The sequence below is a fragment of the Conger conger genome, chromosome 19 (assembly GCF_963514075.1).
Source record: "Conger conger chromosome 19, fConCon1.1, whole genome shotgun sequence".
Classification (NCBI taxonomy): Eukaryota; Metazoa; Chordata; class Actinopteri; order Anguilliformes; family Congridae; genus Conger; species Conger conger.
The window spans coordinates 6444802-6466988 of NC_083778.1; the positions used below are offsets into that span (position 1 = coordinate 6444802).

The window sequence follows — 22187 nt, forward strand, 5'->3', positions numbered from 1 at the left end:
ACAAAAGGATAATAGTTCTTACCTCGTAACACTCTTTCAAAATCTAATGGGGGGGTGAGAACGCAGAAAGGACAGCCATGAAATTCCAACACACACACCGAACACAAAAGTGCAAATTTAAACATGTATTTGTGCAGGATCGACAGGTTCATCACGGGGGAGGGCCAAGGAACAGTCCGTCATGCACTATACAGTCCCTGCCCTGACTGGATAGGCCAAGACTACCGCCACTCAGCTTTCCCCTTCAGACACAATGCTCTTCTCCCATTGGCCGAGGCAAGCCGTGTGACCTGTTTTTGGCCTATCGTGAACAAGCATGCATAGTTGTCCACCTCCCACAGCATGCTGCCTCATGACTCTCTCCTGCACATGCTCAGATAGGACTACAACATCACATCCAAACATCAATCAACACAAATTCTGGCTTTGGTCTTTTCCAACAAAACATCCCAAGTCACATATTTCTAATATTTGTATACGGTTTGGGTGTGAAGAACTCCCCAAAGAATAGATTTCAGAAAGTACCTGCAGTGTTGTGGAAATGTACATAGCTCGTGCGGGCAGATAATTTACACATTGTGAATAGGACTGTTTGAGACTAGTTTGAGACTGACTAAAATACCAAAAAACGTATTCAAAACTGTTTCCATTACATTACATTAATGGCATGTGGGAGACGCTCTTATCCAGAGCGACTTACAGTCGACTAACAATTAAAATTAGAGATGTTCGAGGAGGAGGATTAATATTAATTTGGCCAGTAAGCGAGCTGAGGACATAACAAATGGAACATGGCCGCACAATCGGTCCTGAGCCACACTGGAATTCTGGGTAATTTCCCAGCGTGCACTCTGGGCCGTCGGCTCTGTGATTGGCCGGTACGCGTTTCCGGTGCTTGGGCTCGTACCTCAAACTCGCGCGAGAAGCCGCCGGTGTCGTGGAGCTCCGACACGTGTCGCACAAACTTCCTCACCGTCTGAGGCTGGCACTCGTCTGCAGAGGGACGAGAAGGGGCAGACACAGCGCTGCAGACAACACTTCCGTTCCGAAGACAGATGTGTGCACGTGTGCGTATCCCCTGCTGTAACATCCAGCTGTGGCCATCTTAAAATGACCCACTGCCAGCTGTCTCGCAGCTTCAGCTGGGTTTTTCAGCAGGGTGTGTATGCACGAATGCATGCATGGGTGGATGTGCGTGCGTGTGTATATGCGTTTGTGAGTGTGTATGTGTGTGGGTACAGGTACTGTATGCATACCGCACTGTGCAGTGTGTGTGTGAGTGTGAGTGTGTGTGTGTGTGTGTGCGAGAGAGTGTGAGTATGTGTGTGTGTGTGTGTGTATGTGTGAGTGTGAGTGTGTGTATGTGTGTGTGAGTGTGTGTGTGTGTGTGTGTGTGTGTGAGTGCGCGTGTGTGTGTGTGTGTGTGTGTGTGTGTGTGTGTGTGTGTGTATGTGTGAGTGTGTGTGTGTGTGTGTGTGTGTGTGCTACCTGTCAGTGGAAGTGCAGGAGTCGGTGGAGCAGAGATGATCCTGGGTGAGGCGTCTTCATCTATGTAGAAATGGGCTGTTTGGAAGCAGTTCCTGTAGAACACACATATGTTCCCAGTTAACCCTGCAAGGTCCTCCAGTCTCTACTCCACTCTGCAAACCCAAACATCCACTTTACACTGCATTTCATTTACTCACTAGAAAGAGTGCACATGCCTTTTTTACATTTATATATAGGACAGTCATATAATTTCCTGTTGATATAAAGTATGCCACTTATAAAGACAAGACCACACTAAACAGTCACCTCAACTGGTTAAAATTTAAATCGCACTGTGTGAGCCACGGTGGTGAAACAGGCTAAGATGCAGTCCTCACTAGTGGCACACCGAGGACCAGGGTTCGATTCCCGGCCTGAAGAAGGGTATCTAACTCTAATTGGATTAGATGGTGTACAATTTAAAAAAAGAATAAAATAAAAATCTCATTTAAAGCAATGTGGTCTCCACATGATGAAGTCCCCTCATCGTACTGAAAGCGGTTTGTAGTGCACTTGTCACCAGTGCAGAACTCATTGTGAATTAATACAGGATATGGGGATGAGTGCAGCGATCACGGGTGTCAGATTTAAAACGTTGTCATGGAGATGGGTGCTGTCGAAGGGGTTCCTACTTCAAATAATATTTATCTTCTCCAGGATTACTTTTTGCGCAATATTTGGGAAATATAATTCATCATTGAGTTGACTTATCTTATGGCGACACCAGGGCTGGTACCTCCACCCACTAGGCTACAGGCTGATTTCTCCAAATCTTTGACAAATCTGACCAGCTCTCACCCCTACTCTTCAGGGAGTGGCATATTCCATTTCCCCGGCCTGTGATTGGCTGAATGAAGCCAGCTGTGAACCTGTAGCGTAGTGGTTAAGGTAAATGACTGGGACACGCAAGGTCGGTGGTTCGATCCCCGAATCCCTTGAGCAAGGCCCTTAACCCTGCATTCATCCAGGGGAGGATTGTCTCCTGCGTACTCTAATCAACTGTACATCGCTCTGGATAAGAGCGTCCAAATGTCATTAATGTAATGTAATGTAGTGTAGTGTAGTGTAGTGTAGTGTAGTGTAGTGTAGTGTAGTGTAGTGTAGTGTAGTGTAATGTAATGTAATGTAATGTAAAGAACCCATTGCAGGCCGTCACAGTCTGAGGCCTAAAACAACACACATTTTTTCCCGCCCTCTTATTTAATTTTCTCTTAGATATTATTTTCATTGACTCTAGGAATGTCGTTTTAATGAGTGTATTGCATGGGTTGAGTGTCGAAAACAATGTTAAATATCCGAAGCATAGAAATTTGGCAAAATACTTCACTACTGCCTGGTCAATATTTTCTCCTCTTGTAGTGGGCTTTGGGCAGCATTCAGCAAATGGTGCACGGCCCCTTTAAGACAGTAGGATTGTGGGAAGAGGGGCGTGGCCTGTTGTTTGTTATTACAGGAAGTGTAACAGTGAATGGGAAGTTTAGTGGTGGTGTGTGAATAAACGGCACAAGAGGGTGGCCAAAGATAACTAAGGAGTCCGGCTGTTTCTTGAGCCTCTAAAGTCTGATTTAAATTTTTCCTGTGAAGATGGAGATGGGGTGGGGGTGAGGAAGAGGAGGCCCTGCTCGCCGTACCGCCAGTAGATGAAGATGCCCACCAGGACCATGAGGCAGATGAAGGTGAGGCAGGACACGATGGCCAGGGGCACCACGGCCCGCCGCTCCCGCTCCCGCTCCCCGAACCCCAGCCGCCCGTTCAGCGACGCCAGGCTGCTGTTACTGCCGCCTGATTGGGCGAGAGACGGATCGGGTCGCGCAACTCCGTTACAAGGGCTGTTGCCAAGCGACAATCGCACACAACACCACCCTCTGCACAGCAACAATGTGCAGCTCAACTGGCCTTCAATTCACTTCTATTTTCTATTTCTACTTCAGCAAAGTACTTAAGTTAAACTTAAAGGTACAATCGGTAATTTCGGTCAAGAGAGTAATTGCAGCAACAAACACCTTCAAACCACAACACTGTTTATCCCCCCGCCCCTTCTCTGTGAATGCTCTGATGTTGAAACGCCATTGGCTGTGGCAATTAGAACCAATTTTCTCCCAATGAGCTTTGATTATTGTACAGTTATACAATGTTTTGGTAGAGAATGTCGGGCAGTCAACTGTATATTTTGAAAACCGAATTTAAGGACTATAAACACAGACAGTGGGTGAGCCTCTTTCAATGATAGGAAGGGATTTACAATTCTCTTGTAACAATGTTTTAACACAAAAATCCTACCTATTATACCTTTAAACCGGCACTGCACTGTACTGCACTATTTCCTGAAGCAATATCTAGCTTTATAAATGAGTTTGCTATGTAAAAATGAAAAGGCTGTGTCTGGATGAGTGTCTGCTAAAAGCCAGTCATGTACCCTGTAATGGCACACCATACAGCACATAAACACACACATTACAAATTGCAGTAGTCACCCGTCACATTGAATAGCAGCTACTGCAATGTGCTTAAAGCTTAGTACAATAAAAGTTGGAAAAATAACTTATACTTTGGAAAACAGTACAGGATGAAACTGCAATGGTGAATTGGATTATTTGCAAACCAGTGAGGAAATAATGCAAGGAAGCAGAAGACTGAACCCAGAGGGACAGGGGAAAGGCAGTATCAATGCTTACCTGTGAAAAACAGACATATTCACGTCCCCTCAATTTATCAGAAAAACATCGTCAGACAATGTCAAACAGAAACAGCGGCCTTTTCCCAAAAAACACAGTCCTGCCGTCACACAACTACAATCGTATTCACACCGACACACAGAAACAGGCACATGACAGCGGTGGAGATCGGTCCAGGTACAGTCACAAGGGAAGAGAGGACTCCATCAGAAACGAGCCTTCACTGAGGACGGGGAAAACCAGGGTGCGGTCAGGCCTTCTTGTCCTCTCTGATCCTCGCGAAGATGAATGCGCCGTTTCATTCCTTTGCCTCGCTGGGGTGCAGAGGTAGACAGTGACCAGTAGAGGGCGCGATCGTAAAAATGGAGTCCCCTGGCGCCGAGACACCTTATGTATGCCGGTGCCCATTCCTGCCCATCGCTCCATCTATTGAGCTTTTTGGGAACATGCATTACATTCCTTGTTTCGTACTTACAACACAGGCCTGGCTTTTTCCCCATCCAATTTTCCGCAATGAATTTGACAAAATGGAAGTCGAAGAACTGATCTGACGACAAGCCTTTAAATGAAAATGCAATATTCATTCTTCACAACCTGAAACTGGCACTGACGTTTTGCGGAATTAGCAGAGAGAGAAATAGCCTCTCTTTAGACATTAGACTTGTCAACTTAAAACTCATTTAATGACTTTTCCAACACATTTCAATTATGGCTGAAAGCAACACTCGCATAAACTGGGGTACACCAGGACCGATGTTGGGAACCCGCTGTCTGTAGATAAGGGGGGACTGGGGGCAGGGGGCAGGGGGCAGGGTCTCACCGTTGAGTGGAGGCTGGGTGGTGTAGGACAGAGAGGTGCTGACGGTGGAAGTGTCGGGCAGGACGGAGGCAGTGGTGTGTGGGGGGGCGGTGGGCTGCGGGGGGGGCTCCCAGATCGACGGGGGCAGGGTGGCGGTAACCGGGGTTTCGGGGAGGGACGCGATCTCCCTCGCGGTCGTACTGAACGCGGTTTTGGCGTTGCGGTCGGCTCCGGGAGAAACGGCACTGACTGAGCCCCCTTCGGTTGGGGACACGCGGGGGGGTGCGAGGGAGGTGTGTGAGGACTCGGGCCGCTCAACGGGCTGTTCAGCGTGGCCCCGGGACCAGACCAAGGGCCCCTCCCCTGGGACCGCCGTCTGAATAGGGCCCTCGGTGGCCCTAGAGAGCGGGGGCCCTACACCAGACCCCCCTGGGTCCCGGTCCGCAGTGCCCCCCTGGGTCTGGTCTGGGGCAGGCTTCACTGGCCCTGGGCGATATCCCCCCTGAGAGAGAGACCAGCAGGACTCAGAGCACTGCACTGGCTACCTCAGCAAACACAACCCACAGTCACAACCACATCACAATCACAGTCACAACCCACATCACAACACAACCCACTATCACTCCCACATCACAATCACAGTCACAACCACATCACAATCACAACCCACAGTAACAACATAACAATCACAACCCACAGTCACAACCACAATCACTACCACATCACAATCACAACCCACAGTCACAACCACATCACAATCACAACCCACAGTAACAACATAACAATCACAACCCACAGTCACAACCACAATCACTACCACATCACAATCACAACCCAGTCACAACCACATTACAATCACATCAGAACACAACCCACAGTCACAATTACATGACAACACAACCCACAGTCACAATCACATGACAACACAACCCACAGTCACAATCACAACACAACACAAGCCACAATCATACCCACAATCACAACCACATCCCAACACAACCCACAGTCACAATCACATCACAGTACAGCACATCTCACTGACTGAAGATCAGCAAAGTGCTCTTTAAAGACTGTCACCTTCCAATCGTATCTTCTTTCAGTAGGATCTGAGAAAGGGTCAGGATACGTTTCTGGGGAAGACAGAAAGGGACGGACATCAGGTAAAAGTGTGACAGAGAGTGGATTTCATGAAATTCCCAAATCCTGTGGCAATTACAAGACTGCCATTTAACGACTTATCATACCCATACATAGATTACATATATAATAATTGTAACAATACAAGTAGCCGTTGTATGGATACTTGGTCAGGTTATCTGATTATTCTTCAAGGGTTCCATTCCATCTATGTGATCACTCTAGCACTTAGAATAGTACTTCCCTCTAGGGTCCTCATGGCATTGGTCCCTGGTTATAATTAGTACTTCAGTGTACGTCGCTCTGGATAAGAGCGTCTGCCAAATTACTACCATGTAATGTCATGTACTGTACCCATGCATGCATACACACACACACACACACACACACACACACACACACAAAGACAGATGAAGACAGTGAAGATGATGATGGTTCTTACCTGCAACAGGATGAAACATGGATGTTACAGGATGCTACATGAAATGGATCTATCATTCCCAGGGTCTTATGGTGTTCACATATGACTCCATTCCCAGGAATGAGATGGGGTGTGTTAGAGGTTAGAAATTAAGTTATTTATTTATGTTCATTTTAAATACATTTGTATCCCAATTCGGAATTCCCAGCAGCACTCATTGGCTGCATCACAGCATTAATTCATTTTTTTTCCCCACACAAGATGCATGCTACTGCGAAAATGTCAGACACTTCAAGCACTTCAAGAACACCAACACCGACACCACACGATAATGCTAATTCAATCTACATTTCACTGTGAAACCAGGGAATCACAGTTTAGGCAACAAAAGCATACTGTTTATATTACATTATGATTATATATGATGTGTTTTTACAATGTTAATAATCCTATACTTATTAATAGTATTCATATTGACATAATTTCAATAAAGGCATTAGCCAGGATTCAATAATTTCTTTTAATCAAACTGACAATTAAATCCAATGTATTTTCCTAGTGTCTCTTTAAATCAAAAAAAAAAAAAAATGTATTGGCAATAAAAAAATTTGGATTACTGAATTTTCCCAGACTGCAAAAAGCAAAAAAAAAAAATCCACATTTCATTCGGAGTCAAAGGAGAAATATTAGCTGAACCCAGGATGTTGTACAACAGTCGTCTTTAATTCCATGGCACAAAAACTTCACAGATAACAACAGAGATAAAAACATAAAAAGAAATGAACGACATGAACACAAAACACAAAAGACATGACAATGGTGAGCGCCGACATGAGGTTGACAGGTCAGAGCAATTTCTGTTTTGAACAACACTGCCACAGCCAATGGGAAGAGGGAATTATGATACTAGCAAAGTCACAGCCAATAAGAAAAGAGAATGAGAGAGAAACAGAAACAGGGCTACAGGGGGTTGCTAAGGAGCCATTTAGCCCCTGAAAAACAGATGCAGCCCTGGGTTGACAAAACCCAAAGGTCATGTGATATTTAACAGTCCAAACAGGACAAATATGCAGCATTGATTCCTGCTGCCAATCAATTCAGCACTACCATACAAACTGAATACTTGGAGCACTGTCAGATTAGTCAATCGGTGTTAACCCAGCTGCTAAATCTATTACTTCAGCACATTTAATGTAACTTCACACGACTATTACGTGCATTGACTAATAATAATAAATATGAGAAGGTTACATCCTAATCAAATGGCAGCAAAATAAGATGCATAGCAAATATACACTCCACTAGAGGAGCACTGCATCACTGCTGATATTACTGACCTTTGACCTCTCCAGGAAGTAAATAATTGACCGCATCTATTTTAGCCCCATTAAGATTTAGAAACTGGTTTGCAAAGGATGGGCCTACAGGAAATGTGTAGACCAGGGACACAGAGACGGGAGGTGTGGGTCTTACCGGGGTCGTCCAGGGGCATGTCCACGATGACCTGGTCGCTTATACGCCCATACAGGCCGTTGGAGCACAGCGCCACCACCTGGACCACGTAGCTGCTGTTGGCGAACAGGCGCTGAATAATCGCCCCCTGTGGTGGGAAGACCACAGTCATTACAATCAAACAAACAATCCATTAATACAGGTTGGAACTTACACAAACAGGCCACACTGCCACCGACATTCCACTTTCACTTCCACTTTGTATGAGTACAAACACAAAAATGATTAGAACTCATCTCCCAAGTGGGGTCATTTTCCAGCGCAAGGCACAGAATCTAGTTGCTCATTTAGCTAGCGATAATTACAGGACTGGAAGGTTCTTTAAAAATGTTGTCAGGACAACGATGTTGTCAAAAGACCATCAAACATGTTAATCACCAGTGGCTATAACTATAAACTGGCCTTAAGCCTTACAGATGGGGGCGGCCTGGAGCTTAGTGGTCAAGGTACATGACCGGGACCCGCAAGGTGGGTGGTTCGATCCCTGGTGTAGCCACAATCCGCACAGCCGTTGGGCCCTTGAGCAAGGCCCTTAACCCTGCATTGCTCCAGGGGAGGATTGTCTCCTGCTTGGTCTAATCAACTGTACGTCGCTCTGGATAAGAGCATCCGCCAAATGCCATGAATGTAATGTAATGTAATGTAATGTAATGTAATAAGGAGAGGCAGTTTGCAGCACCGCAGAGGAAGTAGGAGCATTACCACATCCTGGTCTCCGTCCGTCAGGTACTCCTGTTTTGGGGGGTCCCGTCCTTGCAGCCGCTGGTAGGTGACGGAGTACCTATCTATGCTGCTGTCGTACACCACGCGTGGCCTGTCCCACGTCACCAGCACACTGGTGTAGTTCTGAGGGTCCGCCTGCACGTTCTCCGGCTCCGAGCTGCAAACTGCGCAAAACACACATTTACCACAACAAACATTCATCAAACCACACGTTTACCACAACAAACATTCATCAAAAGACACATTTATCAAAGCGGCCATTTATCAAAACATTTATCAAAACACACATTTACCACAACAAACATTCATCAAAAGACACATTTATCAAAGCGACCATTTATCAAAATATTTATCAAAACACACATTTACCACAACAAACATTCATCAAACCACACTTTTACCACAACAAACATTCATCAAAACATATTTATCAAAGTGACCGTTTATCAAAACATTTAATAAAACACACATTTACCACAACAAACATTCATCAAAACACACAATTATCAAAATGACTGTTTATCAAAACACATTTATCCAAACAATCATTTATGAAAACACACATTTACCAAAACAGACATTTATCACAACAAACAATTCATCAAAACAATCATTCATCAAAATCCACATTTATCAAAACCAAAATTCATAAAAACAAATATTTATGAAAATATATCAAACAAACACAAACATTTATTAAACGAACACACGCATTTATCAGGCCAAACCATGTCTATCAAAATTCACAAACCAACACACACATTTATCAACACAACACACAAATTTATCAAAAAACACATTCATCAAAACAACAGACATTCATAAAGACAACACATGGATGAATCTTTTCCCCCCACTGCTCAGAAAATAATGATGAAATGCCAGCAGCTAAACATATGCTGTTCTCTCCCCAACACCTCTTGCTTACTTTGAGCATCATCTCTGCTCACATCATTATATAACTCTACCTGCTGTCAGTAAATATGGTGCTGGGAACAGAATCAGCAGGACTGAGCTGTGACCAAAACCACCTCCATTTTCCAAAGAAAACACAAGGCAGAGCAGCAAGAGAGGAGAGTTACCTAGCAACACACAACCCAATAGCTGTCTAAAAGTGTCAGAAACATGGGCGTTGTTACCCACTGAAAGTGTCAGAGCCAGACTGCTGTTCTCTAACCCGCTAAAGTCACTGAGTCCCAGCGGGGCCGCCATGGCGGTGCAGCCCGTCCCGGTGTGCTGAAACACAGGTGACCTTTACGGAAACCGCCGTGCGAAGCGGAGCCGGAATGGCCGGCGGCAGAAAGGGGCTTTGAATTGGGCAGTGTCACAGATGAGCACAGGACATACTGCTGAGGTCGAGTGTCACCTTCGATCACAAAACACACTAAACAAGCTCCTAACAGACATCACAAAAGGTCAGTATGTGTGTCCACTATCAGTGCTTTTTCTGCAGATTCTCATGCTGTTCCAGTGTGTAGATGAGTCCCATGGTCCCGGCACCCCCACAGGGAAGAGGCCATCAGGGTCTTCCCATTTACATATCCACTGAGGTTTCGTGATTTTGGCTCATACTGAGCATGTGCAGTGAACAGGAAGTGTGGGTGTGGTTCACACTGAGCATGTGCAGTGAACCGGAAGTGTGGGTGTGGTTCACACTGAGCATGTGCAGTGAACCGGAAGTGTGGGTGTGGTTCACACTGAGCATGTGCAGTGAGCAGGAAGGAGATGGTACGTACTGGACATGCGCACTTCCTCTATCCCAGTGTAGGAGGAGAACACCTGGCCCATGAACTGCTCCTGTTGCTCCCTGAAGTTATTCTGCAGGTAATCCATCAGCATCACGAAGCCAGCCTGCTGCAGGGTCATCACCTCACAGAACACCTCCAGCTGAAACACACACACACACACACACACACACACACACACACACACACACACACACAGACACACACACACTTATTACCAAGGAAACTGGACAGAACACCTCTGGACACGCACACACACACACACGGTAAATGGCAGGCATTTATATAGCGCCTTTATCCAAAGCGCTGTACAATTGATGCTTCTCCATTCACAGCCATTGAGCAAGGCCCTTAACCCCGCATTGCTCCAGGGGAGGATTGTCTCCTGCTTAGCCTAATCAAAGGTACGTCGCTCTGGACAAGAGCGTCTGCCAAATGCCACTTTCAAATGTATTCTTATGTAAAAAATTCTCCGAATTAAAGAAGATTCCTGAAGGCAGCTCGGAGAGGAGGAGGAGGAGGATTAAATGAATAAATAAAGCAGTTGAGCCGCGGTGGCGCAACAGGCTAAGATGCAGTGGGGTTTGATTCCCGGCCCCGCCAAAAAGCCAATGCTGTGAAAAACAAAGGTAGTGTGCAGAAGAGCATCTCTTAAATGCACCATGCGTCAAACCTGGATGGACTACAGCAGCAGAAAACGTAATAAAAAATAGGTCTAATAGATACCTATTATGACTGCCTATCATTCCATAAAAAATAACTAGTAGCATAACTATATACTACCTTTCTAGCTGCCCTAGAGGTCTACTATTCTAATCGGGTTCATTGTCTGATTACGTTCTGTGCCATCAGGTCATGGCAGACAGGTTAATATGCTCTAAACCAAACTGGCTCAGGTGAACTAACTCAGGTAGACTGACATGGATAAACTCAGGTGGTCACAGTAGACATGGTGTGTCTTAAACAGCCCACTGCACTGAGATACACACTGACCTGGGCCTCCCCACTGCACTGTGATACACACTGACCTGGGCCTCCCCACTGCACTGAGATACACACTGACCTGGGCCTCCACACTGAGATACACACTGACCTGGGCCTCCGCACTGTGACACACACTGACCTGGGCCTCCCCACTGAGATACACACTGACCTGGGCCTCCCCACTGCACTGAGATACACACTGACCTGGGCCTCCCCACTGTGATACACACTGACCTGGGCCACCCCACTGCACTGAGATACACACTGACCTGGGCCTCCCCACTGTGATACACACTGACCTGGGCCTCCCCACTGCACTGAGATACACACTGACCTGGGCCTCCCCACTGTGATACACACTGACCTGGGCCTCCGCACTGTGATACACACTGACCAGGGCCTCCGCACTGTGACACACACTGACCTGGGCCTCCGCACTGTGATACACACTGACCTGGGCCTCCGCACTGAGATACACACTGACCTGGGCCTCCGCACTGAGATACACACTGACCTGGGCCTCCCCACAGCACTGATATACATACTGACCTGGGCCTCCGCACTGAGATACACACTGACCTGGGCCTCGGAGATGGACACGGTGTCCTTGAACACTACCCACTCCACGGTCTCGGAACAGGGCGGGGTGGTCAGCGAGCCGTTGTAGATGTAGTACTTCTCTGTGGAGTCTGGCAGGAGGTCCAGGGGGGAGAAGGGCTCCAGGGTGCTGCGCTTATCTGGAGACAGGTTACACTGTGACTCTTCATCACCATCATCACCATCATCATCATCACCACCACCACCACCACCACCACTACCATCATCATCATCATCATCATCATCACTAGTCTACACATTACCACCACCATCACCATCATCACCATCATCATCACCACCACCACCACCATCATCACCATCATCATCATCATTACCATCACTACAGTCTACACATTATCATCACTGTCACCATCTTTACCACCAGCAAACTGGTCAATTCACCATCAATATTATGTAATTACTATATGACAAAATATAATTACAATAGAATAATAATCACAGATATTTGCTCTGCATAGCCATCACAACGTGTGACAGTGTTACAATCTGAAGACACCTTGACCTACAGTGTGATCAGGATGAAATCTTGCTCCATTTCACTTCAACTCAGCTCAAACTAAAAGGTTCCTCAAAAACCTGCAATCATTTAATAACTGCTCTCTGGAACCAGGAGTTCAGAGCAGCATCTCTTTTATAAGAGATGCTTTTATAACCCTCAGGTGTCAATAACTCTTATCAGTCTCCATTATGTAGCTTTATTGGGCTTTACCATCCAAATATCCAGTGGTTGTAACGTCAGTCACCGTGAAATTGCCCTCACTGTATGGTTACGTACCAAATCGGCTAACAGAGTTCACCCCGTCAATAATTGGCACAAACTTCTCGTTGTCTTCTGAGCTGACCTGCAGACAAGGGGACAAGGGGGAAATGTGGGATCTTCTACTGAAGGAACAGATGAGCTGTCTGGATGGTTAAAACGTAGTGGTTAAGGTAAATGACTGGGACACGCAAGGTCGGTGGTTCTAATCCCAGTGTAGCCACAATAAGATCCGCACAGCCATTGGGCCCTTGAGCAAGGCCCTTAACCCTAGATTGCTACAGGGGAGGATTGTCTCCTGCTTAGTCTAATCAACTGTACGTTGCTCTGGTTTGTCTGTTTGTGCCGTCAGCCATTGCTGTCCGTTTTGATTCCTGCAAGGCTATTTATAATTCCTGCAAGGCTAATTTATAGGTAATTACTGCAACCGTTAATTGGTAATTACTGCATTACTGTACCTCCGCATTCCACTTAGGTAATGAAGCGAGGTACAACTGTGACCCCTCTTTCCACAAGATCATACTTGGTCATTTCTAAGTGCAATCATTATGCCATAGGTCTTCAGAGATACGTAGTAGTGGTTATTTATCTCAGTCCTTATTAACCATTTTTACAGATTGAATGCACATAGTGAATAATGAATGATAATATTGATGAAAGGGTGTAGGCTGAAGCTATGATATGTGGGATTTATCAAATAAAATCAATCAATTCACATCTTTGCTCTGGAACAACCATTCAAGTGCAAGTGTGTGGCTGCTAACAGCACTTCAATATTAAACAAAAATGTAAACACAAAAACGTTTACACTGACGACAACAGACCTTTCGGTCTAATTATCAAGTATCTCACCCCACAATGACAGTATCAGTCACTATAGAACCAAACGGCAGTCGCAGAATCGCACCTTGAAGAGGACGGACAGAGCTGTTAGCCTCCCTCCTTCCTTCAGCGCCTCCGAGACGGACTGAAACCGGTCGTCCTCGAAGCACAAGATCTGCATCTGCAGAGAGAACAGGGGTCTGTCTTATCAACAGACAACTGGCCTGGGACTCTGAGTCGCGGGGGGGGCCCAGAGGCTCTCAGCGTTTTGGGCTGAGTTTTGAGAAACGTATGACAGAGGATTTCCTGCCAAGTCCCACCAATCAGGACAGGTCGCCAGATTTCCCTCCAAAATCTGTTTTCTATACGCTGATCTCACTCGAGGGTAGGGCTGGAGCTCACTCTAAACTCTAGCTAGTTCTGAGCTTTGAGTACTGAAGAAAAACAAGAATGGAAATCCGGAATGTACAAATTGAGAAAACGCTGCACAGGACCAGTAAGTCTGAAACACACTTACTGTACAAGTCCCCTTTACCATTGGACTGTTTTACAGCGCTGTCACTTTAAGCCACAGCATAAGCATCAGAACAACCTCCGTTTTACATCTGCACATCTTTAAGGTGATTCATGTCCTGAAAATGCAGTGAAAAAAATAAAAAATAAAAAATAAAAACCAGATTCCTGTTCTATTCTGGGGCCCAGGGCTGGCAGGTTGGTACTGCTACACGATGAATCAGCGTGAGAATGTGTGTGTTTGCGCAGAAAGACTGGAGTATGAGGAAAGCTGTTATATGTCAGTGTCCCACACAAACCACAGAGCTCTGCAATACCTACACACACGCAAGAGTAGGTCTTTCTGTCTCTTTCTGATCAGCCATTTTGACACCCCATGCCCAAACTGTGCATTCCGTCGCTAAGGAACACGCGTTTAAAAATAGAACCACTCGCTGTACAAATTCCCAGCATCATTTGGATCACTTCACAAGCTGTCAGATCATAATTGCACATAATGGCACGGTTATCGTATTATGCTGTCCCCACGTCATTAATAACGTGTTGGTTGGCATTTATATAGCGCCTTTATCCAAAGCGCTGTACAATTGATGCTTCTCGTTCACCCATTCACACACCAACGGCGATTGGCTGCCAAGCAAGGCACCGACCAGCTCGTCAGGAGCATTTGGGGGTTAGGCGTCTTGCTCAGGGATACTTCGACACAGCCCGGGCAGGGGATCGAACCGGCAACCCTCCGACTACCAGACGACTGCTCTTACTGCCTGAGCCACGTCGCCCCCGATGTGGCTCAGGCAGTATAATAGCTCAGACACTCTGTTCTGTCGTGGCCGGTTTACACCTTGCCAGACAGAAGCAGCAAACAGTGATGTCAAACTCCTAAAGTTTTGGACTGGAGGAAAAAAACATCAATACATTTACAGTATATATTTTAAATTAAGAATATACTTTTTTGAACAGTTCCTTTTTCCAATAATTCTGTAGTTTAGCTTGTCATGTAGAATGGACCGGGTTTACATAGCTTTGGTCATAAAACGATACTGAAGTACACTTAAGTCCACATGAAATAAATGTACTATTTTATACTTAAAGGTACAATAGGTAAGGTTGTGTTAAAACATTGTTACAAGACTACTGTAAATCCCTTCCTATCATTGAAAAAGACTCGCTAACATGTTGACTCACCCTCTGCCTGTGTTTATAGTCCTTAAATTCGGGTTTCAAAACATGAAGTTGACGGGCCGGCACTCTACCGAAACATCGTATAGCTGTACCATAAGTTAATTGGTTGAAAACTGGTTGTAATTGCCACAGCCAATGGCGTGGAGGGGTTTTCAATGTCAGCACGTTCACAGAGAAGGGGGAGGGATAAACAGTGTTGTGGTTTGAGCGTGTTTGTTGCTGCAATTCCTCTCTTGACTGTTAGAAGTCCAAAATTACCCATTGCACCTTTAAGAATACCAAGGCGAAGTATAATCAGTGTTTCTATCAAGTCTGCCAAGTATCCTACTTTTTCTCATGGGATTGTAGCCAGCGTAATTATGACACATTTACAGTATATTGTCTGGAACTCGTGTTTGAGACGGGGTGCCTGGTGAGGAGTACCTCCAGGGGAAACTTGACGCCGTCGAGGCTGTGCTCAGATCCGTCGGCCGAGCCGTTGCAGCTGCCCCAGTGGAAGGAGATGGCGCCGGCCCTGACCCTCGACCTCAGCCCCCCTCCGCTCAGGTAGAACTCCCCGGGCAGGTCCACCGTGACTGAAACGCATCGCATCCCGTCACGCGACTTCCTGGGCCGTCACATTCACGCATTGCGGAATATCTACAGCAGCGGTCCCCGGCCCCCTGGTCCCGGTGAGCTACCGGGCCAGTCGGTTTTCGTTTTTCAAAGTCAGCACCCTGTTGAGACCCAGGTAACCAGGTGAGGGGAGTTAGCCGAATAATCGACTGCTCTAACTGATTCATTAAGTGCAGGGTAACAACGAAAACCAGCGCACCCTGTAGCTCTCCAGGACCAGGGTTGGGGACCAACACATGGGTTAAATGGGGTAACACTGGAGAAGGACATTAGGTAGGAAGAAGGCAGATTTCAGGAAGCCCTTATTCACACAGAGAGGTGTCCGTGTGTGGAAAAGCTTGCCAGGTCATGTAGTCGAGTCCCTGGGGCTGTTCCAGTCCAGGCCAGATACAAAAATCATAACATGCTGTGTTCTCACATAAAGGCATACAAGTACCCACAAGTTCTGGCCATTCCTTAAAAAAATAATATGCACTTTCAATTTTCAAAAGTGCAATTCATCATGTCACAAAGGAATCGAAGTATGATTCTCCCAATGTGCTATTTATAATACCCTATATACAATATCCATCCAAAGCTCTCTGTACAATTAGCAAAAAAATGTGCAAAAAAAAATCCCATATTAACATGTGAATTAACATACATAATATATTAATACGTAGTATGAATCTTCCAGGAGTCGACATACAAACTAAATATTTCTTAGAATGATAAATCATTGATTCCCAGATTGAATGTTCAATAATAAAAAGGTCTCCAATTCTCTCCACACAACGTGCTCACAAACTCAGTGCAGTGTGGCCACAGGGAGGTAACGTTGGAGAGATGTTAGCAGAGCATTGTGTGGACGTGTGGACAGGGAGGTAACGTTGCAGGAACGTTAGCAGAGCGTTGTGTGGATGTGGGGACAGGGAGGTAACGTTGCAGGAACGTTAGCAGAGCGTTGTGTGGATGTGGGGACAGGGGTGAGGGCAGGCGTACCCGTCTTCCCATCGTTATGGATGGTGGTGTTGGCGGAGGTCTCGTTGTCCCAGCCCTCGAACCTCAGCTGCTGGAACTGAACTCTGACCCGCGCAAAGGCCTCGGCGATGTCGATGGGCGACTGCTTGGCACTGCTGCATGATGGGTATTTTTTCGCCCAGTTATTTTGGTTTAAAGTTCCTGAGGGTTAAATGAACCATGCAATAAGAACGGACACACATACACACAGCTTTTTCACATGAAGCATGTCTGGCTAAAATATAAATACATAATAGTATGCCAAAAACACTAAAAACACACACCTACATATGCACGGTGGCATGTGCACAGGCACACACGCGCACACACGCACACACACGCGCACACACGCGCGCACACGCGCACACGCGCACACGCGCACACGCGCACACACGCACACACGCACACACGCACACACGCACACACGCACACACACGCACACACGCACACACACGCACACACGCACACACACGCACACACACGCACACACACGCACACACACACACACACATTACATTACATTATTGGCATTTGGCAGACGCTCTTATCCAGAGCGACGTACAGTTGATTCGACTAAGCAGGAGACAATCCTCCCCTGGAGCAATGCAGGGTTAAGGGCCTTGCTCAAGGGCCCAATGGCTGTGCGGATCTTATTGTGGCATCGGGATTAGAACCGCCGACCTGACCCGACACCCACACACACACAAACACACGTGTACATGTGTATACACACAGGCACGTGTACACACAGACACGCACAGGCTCACTGGTATATAAGCGAGGGTCAGTTCTGACGCAGTGCTAATCCGGGCGGTCCAGCAGAAACAATGAACCAGGAATGGGGTCAGTGCTCATTCTGGGTCAGAGACATTAGCATGTCAATGGCTAAGACTCCATCAGACTCCATTAAGCCCTGAACACATGGGCACCAGTGCTAATCACTGATCTGTCTGCCCAGTCTGCTCAGCCAAACACACACACACACACACACACACGCACACACACACACACACGCGCACACACACACGCGCGCACACATACGCACACACAGAGACACACACAGAGACACACACAGAGACACACACAGAGACACACACACACACACACACACACACACAGAGACAGAGGTGCATACACAAACACACACACACACACGCACACACACTCAGCTTGGACAGACACACACACACTCAGCTTGGACAGAAAACACACTTCATACATAATGAAGTGTGTGCCAGGCATGCGTGTGTGTGAGTGTGTGTGTGTGCTTGTGCGTATGTGTGTGTGTGTGTGTGTGTGTGTGTGTGTGTGACTCATCCTCCTAATCTGGCTGTAGACAGCACAGTGGATCAGCAGGCTGATTAACAGACTGGGTACTGAAGTACAGACCAGATTTAGGGGGGTCACTGCGTATCAAAAACACTCTAATCCCAGCAGACCCTGCTCCTGTCTGCGGAAGGAGGAAAAATAAACATTCATTCAGTTTTCCAATTCCGAGTTTGCTGCGCTGCTTCCTCAGTAAATATAGCACACTACACATGGCTGACAGCACTGATCAGTTACCATGGGGATTATTATATTCATGCATTCTCCTTTGAGGAAGCAGAGTACATTTCAATGCGTTTCTGATTTATTAGGAGGCCATTTGTGTGGTCTATGCAGGTACCTCTGTACCATGAAAAGTGTGAGGTGTTGTGGGATTGGTGAACTCTCCCAGCCCAGGTCATTGCAGAAGTGAGCAGGCACCTTCTGTAGGGTGGATGAGCCTTGACCCATACACCCCTGACCCCTGACCCCTCCAAAACCCCCACTCCATGGGGGCGGCGGCTCAAGCCCTAGCTGTGCTCTGTTCAGTTCTTCATCCGGTGCTTTCCACCTGAATAAAGTCCCACCCTGCTATCTACCTGAATAAAGTCCCACCCTGCTATCCACCTGAATAAAGTCCCACCCTGCTTTCCACCTGAATAAAGTCCCACCCTGCTTTCCACCTGAATAAAGTCCCACTCTGCTTTCCACCTGAATAAAGTCCCACCCTGCTATCCACCTGAATAAAGTCCCACCCTGCTTTCCACCTGAATAAAGTCCCACTCTGCTTTCCACCTGAATAAAGTCCCACTCTGCTTTCCTCCTGAATAAAGTCCCACTCTGCTTTGCAAAAACTACAGGGAAGAGGAGGCACAGGCCTTTAAAGAGGTTCTTTTGCATTACATTATAGTTATTTAGCTGACACTTTTATCCAAAGCGACATACAGTTGATTAGACTCGTTCAAGGGCCCAACAGCTGTGAGGATCTTATCTAGGTACCCTGAACCACCGACCTCACGGGTCCCAGTCATGTACCTTCGTCACTAGGTTACAGGCTGCCCTCTTCGCACAAATAACTAACAGTCCAATAATGCGCAATTATTGACAGTATTTGATCGATGGCGAGCTAATTCCAGCTGCTAGAAAGGGAGGATTTAGCACACACGGCCGGGTAACAGTTCACCTGTTCATGCAGAGGAGTCGACAGACGGCACGTCTCACTCTGCTTTGCTTCGCAGGGGAAAAGAACGGACGGGTTGAGAGATGCACCGGTTCACGCTGCGGTATCTACGTGGAACGACTCCACAGTGTCAAAGGTGGTGGAGAAGCACAAACGCAGAGGATGCGGGACTGAACAGCGTCACTGGACCCGTGTCATAATGTCCGCGCCGTGCTGCTCACTGACATTCTTCGCGCCGTTTAAGGTCAAAGGTCAAAGGTCAAACCCAGCTTGTTCCGCCAGCAGTACCTACCCCTGACCCCCTCGCAAGCGACAGATTTAAAGACATTTAAAGGTTGACGAGCATGTTGCAAACATTGAAAAGGGTTTTCGAACGCTGTTCAAGCAAGGAATCTGCGGGATGTAGAATAGCCCACCGCAGCTGTGGCCAAAATAATAAACACTCGACCTGGGCCGGGGGAATAATGAGTACCCCGCCATGCCAGGGACAATGAAAGCCATTGATTGGTCCATTCAGGTCCCAGAGGGGCCTTTGGGTAGAATTTAGTTACCACCATTCATACCCTGTCAGAGTACATTCTGGGTATATACAGGATGATGAAACCCAAGCAATCGTCCTTCCCACGTCAAAAATAAAGAAATAACCTCATTGGGAGATTTCCATGGCAACTGGGGCAAGATGCCTGTAGCCTGACTCGACCAATCAATAACAACTCGGAACATCTCCTCATGACATCACTTGATACACTCTCGTGGTTTGCTATGCTACTGTGTGTGAGGCATTTAAAGGAAGATAGAGTTATGGGTTTAAGGCTTAGGGTTAAAACTCTGTCTGCTCATTGATGTGACTATGGGGTTGATGTGTTTTGTTAAAGGCAAACTTTGGTGGTCGCTTGAATCTTCCTTTGAGGAGATTGTGACTGAAAAGATGAAACAAACAGCAGAAAAAAGCTTTTAAACCTCGCTGTGGCTCACCTGTTCACACATACACACACAGTCCCTGTCACCACACACACACACACACACACAGTCCCTGTCACCACACACACACACACACACACACACACACAGTCCCTGTCACCACACACACACACACACACACAGTCCCTGTCACCACACACACACACACACAGTCCCTGTCACCACACACACACACACACACACAGTCCCTGTCACCACACACACACACACACACACACACACCAGTTTAATAGAGACATTTTAACGCTGTGAACACCCCCCCCCCCCCCCCACAACCTCCACTGGCACCTTTTAACTGAAGGCTGAGGATCCCGCCCCCCGTGAGGGCAGAGCCAATCAGATTAGCCCCACACAGCAGCAGCGCAGGGGTGAATGAGAGCCGCACCGCCTCACCGTCCCCACTGAACGGACCGCCGCAGGGCTTTCTACACGTCTCTCTCTTTCTGCCTCCCCCCCACCCCCCTCTACCTCCGTCTCTCTGTCTTTCACTCTCCACTCTCTCCTTCCCATCTCTCTCTCCCTCTTGAGTGCCCTGTATTCACATGGAAATAGACTTATTCATGCCTGGGCGCTCGTATTGATACACACCCAAAACAACCCCCTCTCCCCCCCACCGCCACCAAAACTTCTGGAGCCGGAGCAAACCAAATCACTGCAAATCACTGAGAGTGATGGAGAATTCTGGATAAATACTGGGTGTGTTGAGGAGCCCCGAAGGAAGATACCTAATCCCCAATTGCTCCCGACGAGCCGATTGGTGCCTTGCATGGCAGCCAATTGTTGTCCTTGGAGTGTGAGTGTGTGTGTGAATGGGTGAATACATCAATTGTGAAGCAAAAAAACAAGAAATGAATGGAAGCTGGAAAACATTGAATGTACAGTTAATGCTGATTTATGAACTGAATCACAACTCCCATTCAAACCAACGCCCAATCGCACACTAGCACGCACACACACCTGCATATGTACACACCCCCACTCGCACAAACACACACCTGCATATCTACACACACCCCCCACTCACACAAACACACCCCTGTATATGCACGCACCCCCACTCACACAAACACACACCTGCATATCCACACAAACCCCCACTCGCACAAACACACACCTGCATATCCACACAAACCCCCACTCGCACAAACACACACCTGCATATGCACGTACCCACACACACCCACACCTGTATATGTACGTATATATACGTACATGCACACTCACACAAACACACCCCAGCATATGCACACACACACACACACATACACACACTCTTACAAATACACACATATTTGAAAACACGCATCCACACCTGCACACTTGTTCTCTCACACACACACACACACACACACACACAGACACAGACACACACACACACACAGACACACAGACACACAGACACACAGACACACACACACAGACACAGACACACAACCACAGCAGCAGTTCACCTAACTAGCTTACAGAACCAGATGAATGGCTCTCCTCCGATCAGAAAGCTTACAGAACCAGGCAAATGGCTCTCCTCCCATCAGAAAGCTTACAGAACCAGGCAAATGGCTCTCCTCCAATGACAAACCTTACTTGAACCAGGTGAACGGCTCTGCAGAGACCAATCAGAGAGCCGAATGGGTCTCCTCATCCGTTCTTCACAGAACCGAACGGCTCTCTGAAGGCCAGAAGTCACTGGCG

At 47.0% G+C, this 22187-nt stretch overlaps 1 protein-coding gene across 1 annotated transcript in view; it reads right to left on the reverse strand.

The window, feature by feature from the left end:
* The window catches only part of LOC133118785 (receptor-type tyrosine-protein phosphatase zeta-like), a 44491-nt gene that overhangs the window by 10430 nt on the left and 11874 nt on the right, over positions 1 to 22187 (reverse strand). Inside the window, exons 3-16 of the mRNA XM_061229017.1 lie at positions 17012 to 17191; positions 15839 to 15990; positions 13806 to 13901; positions 12917 to 12983; positions 12103 to 12260; positions 10531 to 10681; positions 8774 to 8958; positions 8033 to 8159; positions 6079 to 6131; positions 5023 to 5503; positions 3159 to 3309; positions 1489 to 1580; positions 908 to 993; positions 23 to 43 (exon numbers count right to left, since the gene is read on the reverse strand). Of these exons, the coding sequence (XP_061085001.1) occupies positions 23 to 43; positions 908 to 993; positions 1489 to 1580; positions 3159 to 3309; positions 5023 to 5503; positions 6079 to 6131; positions 8033 to 8159; positions 8774 to 8958; positions 10531 to 10681; positions 12103 to 12260; positions 12917 to 12983; positions 13806 to 13901; positions 15839 to 15990; positions 17012 to 17191 (2000 nt within the window). The remainder of the gene's footprint in view (positions 1 to 22; positions 44 to 907; positions 994 to 1488; positions 1581 to 3158; positions 3310 to 5022; positions 5504 to 6078; positions 6132 to 8032; positions 8160 to 8773; positions 8959 to 10530; positions 10682 to 12102; positions 12261 to 12916; positions 12984 to 13805; positions 13902 to 15838; positions 15991 to 17011; positions 17192 to 22187) is intronic.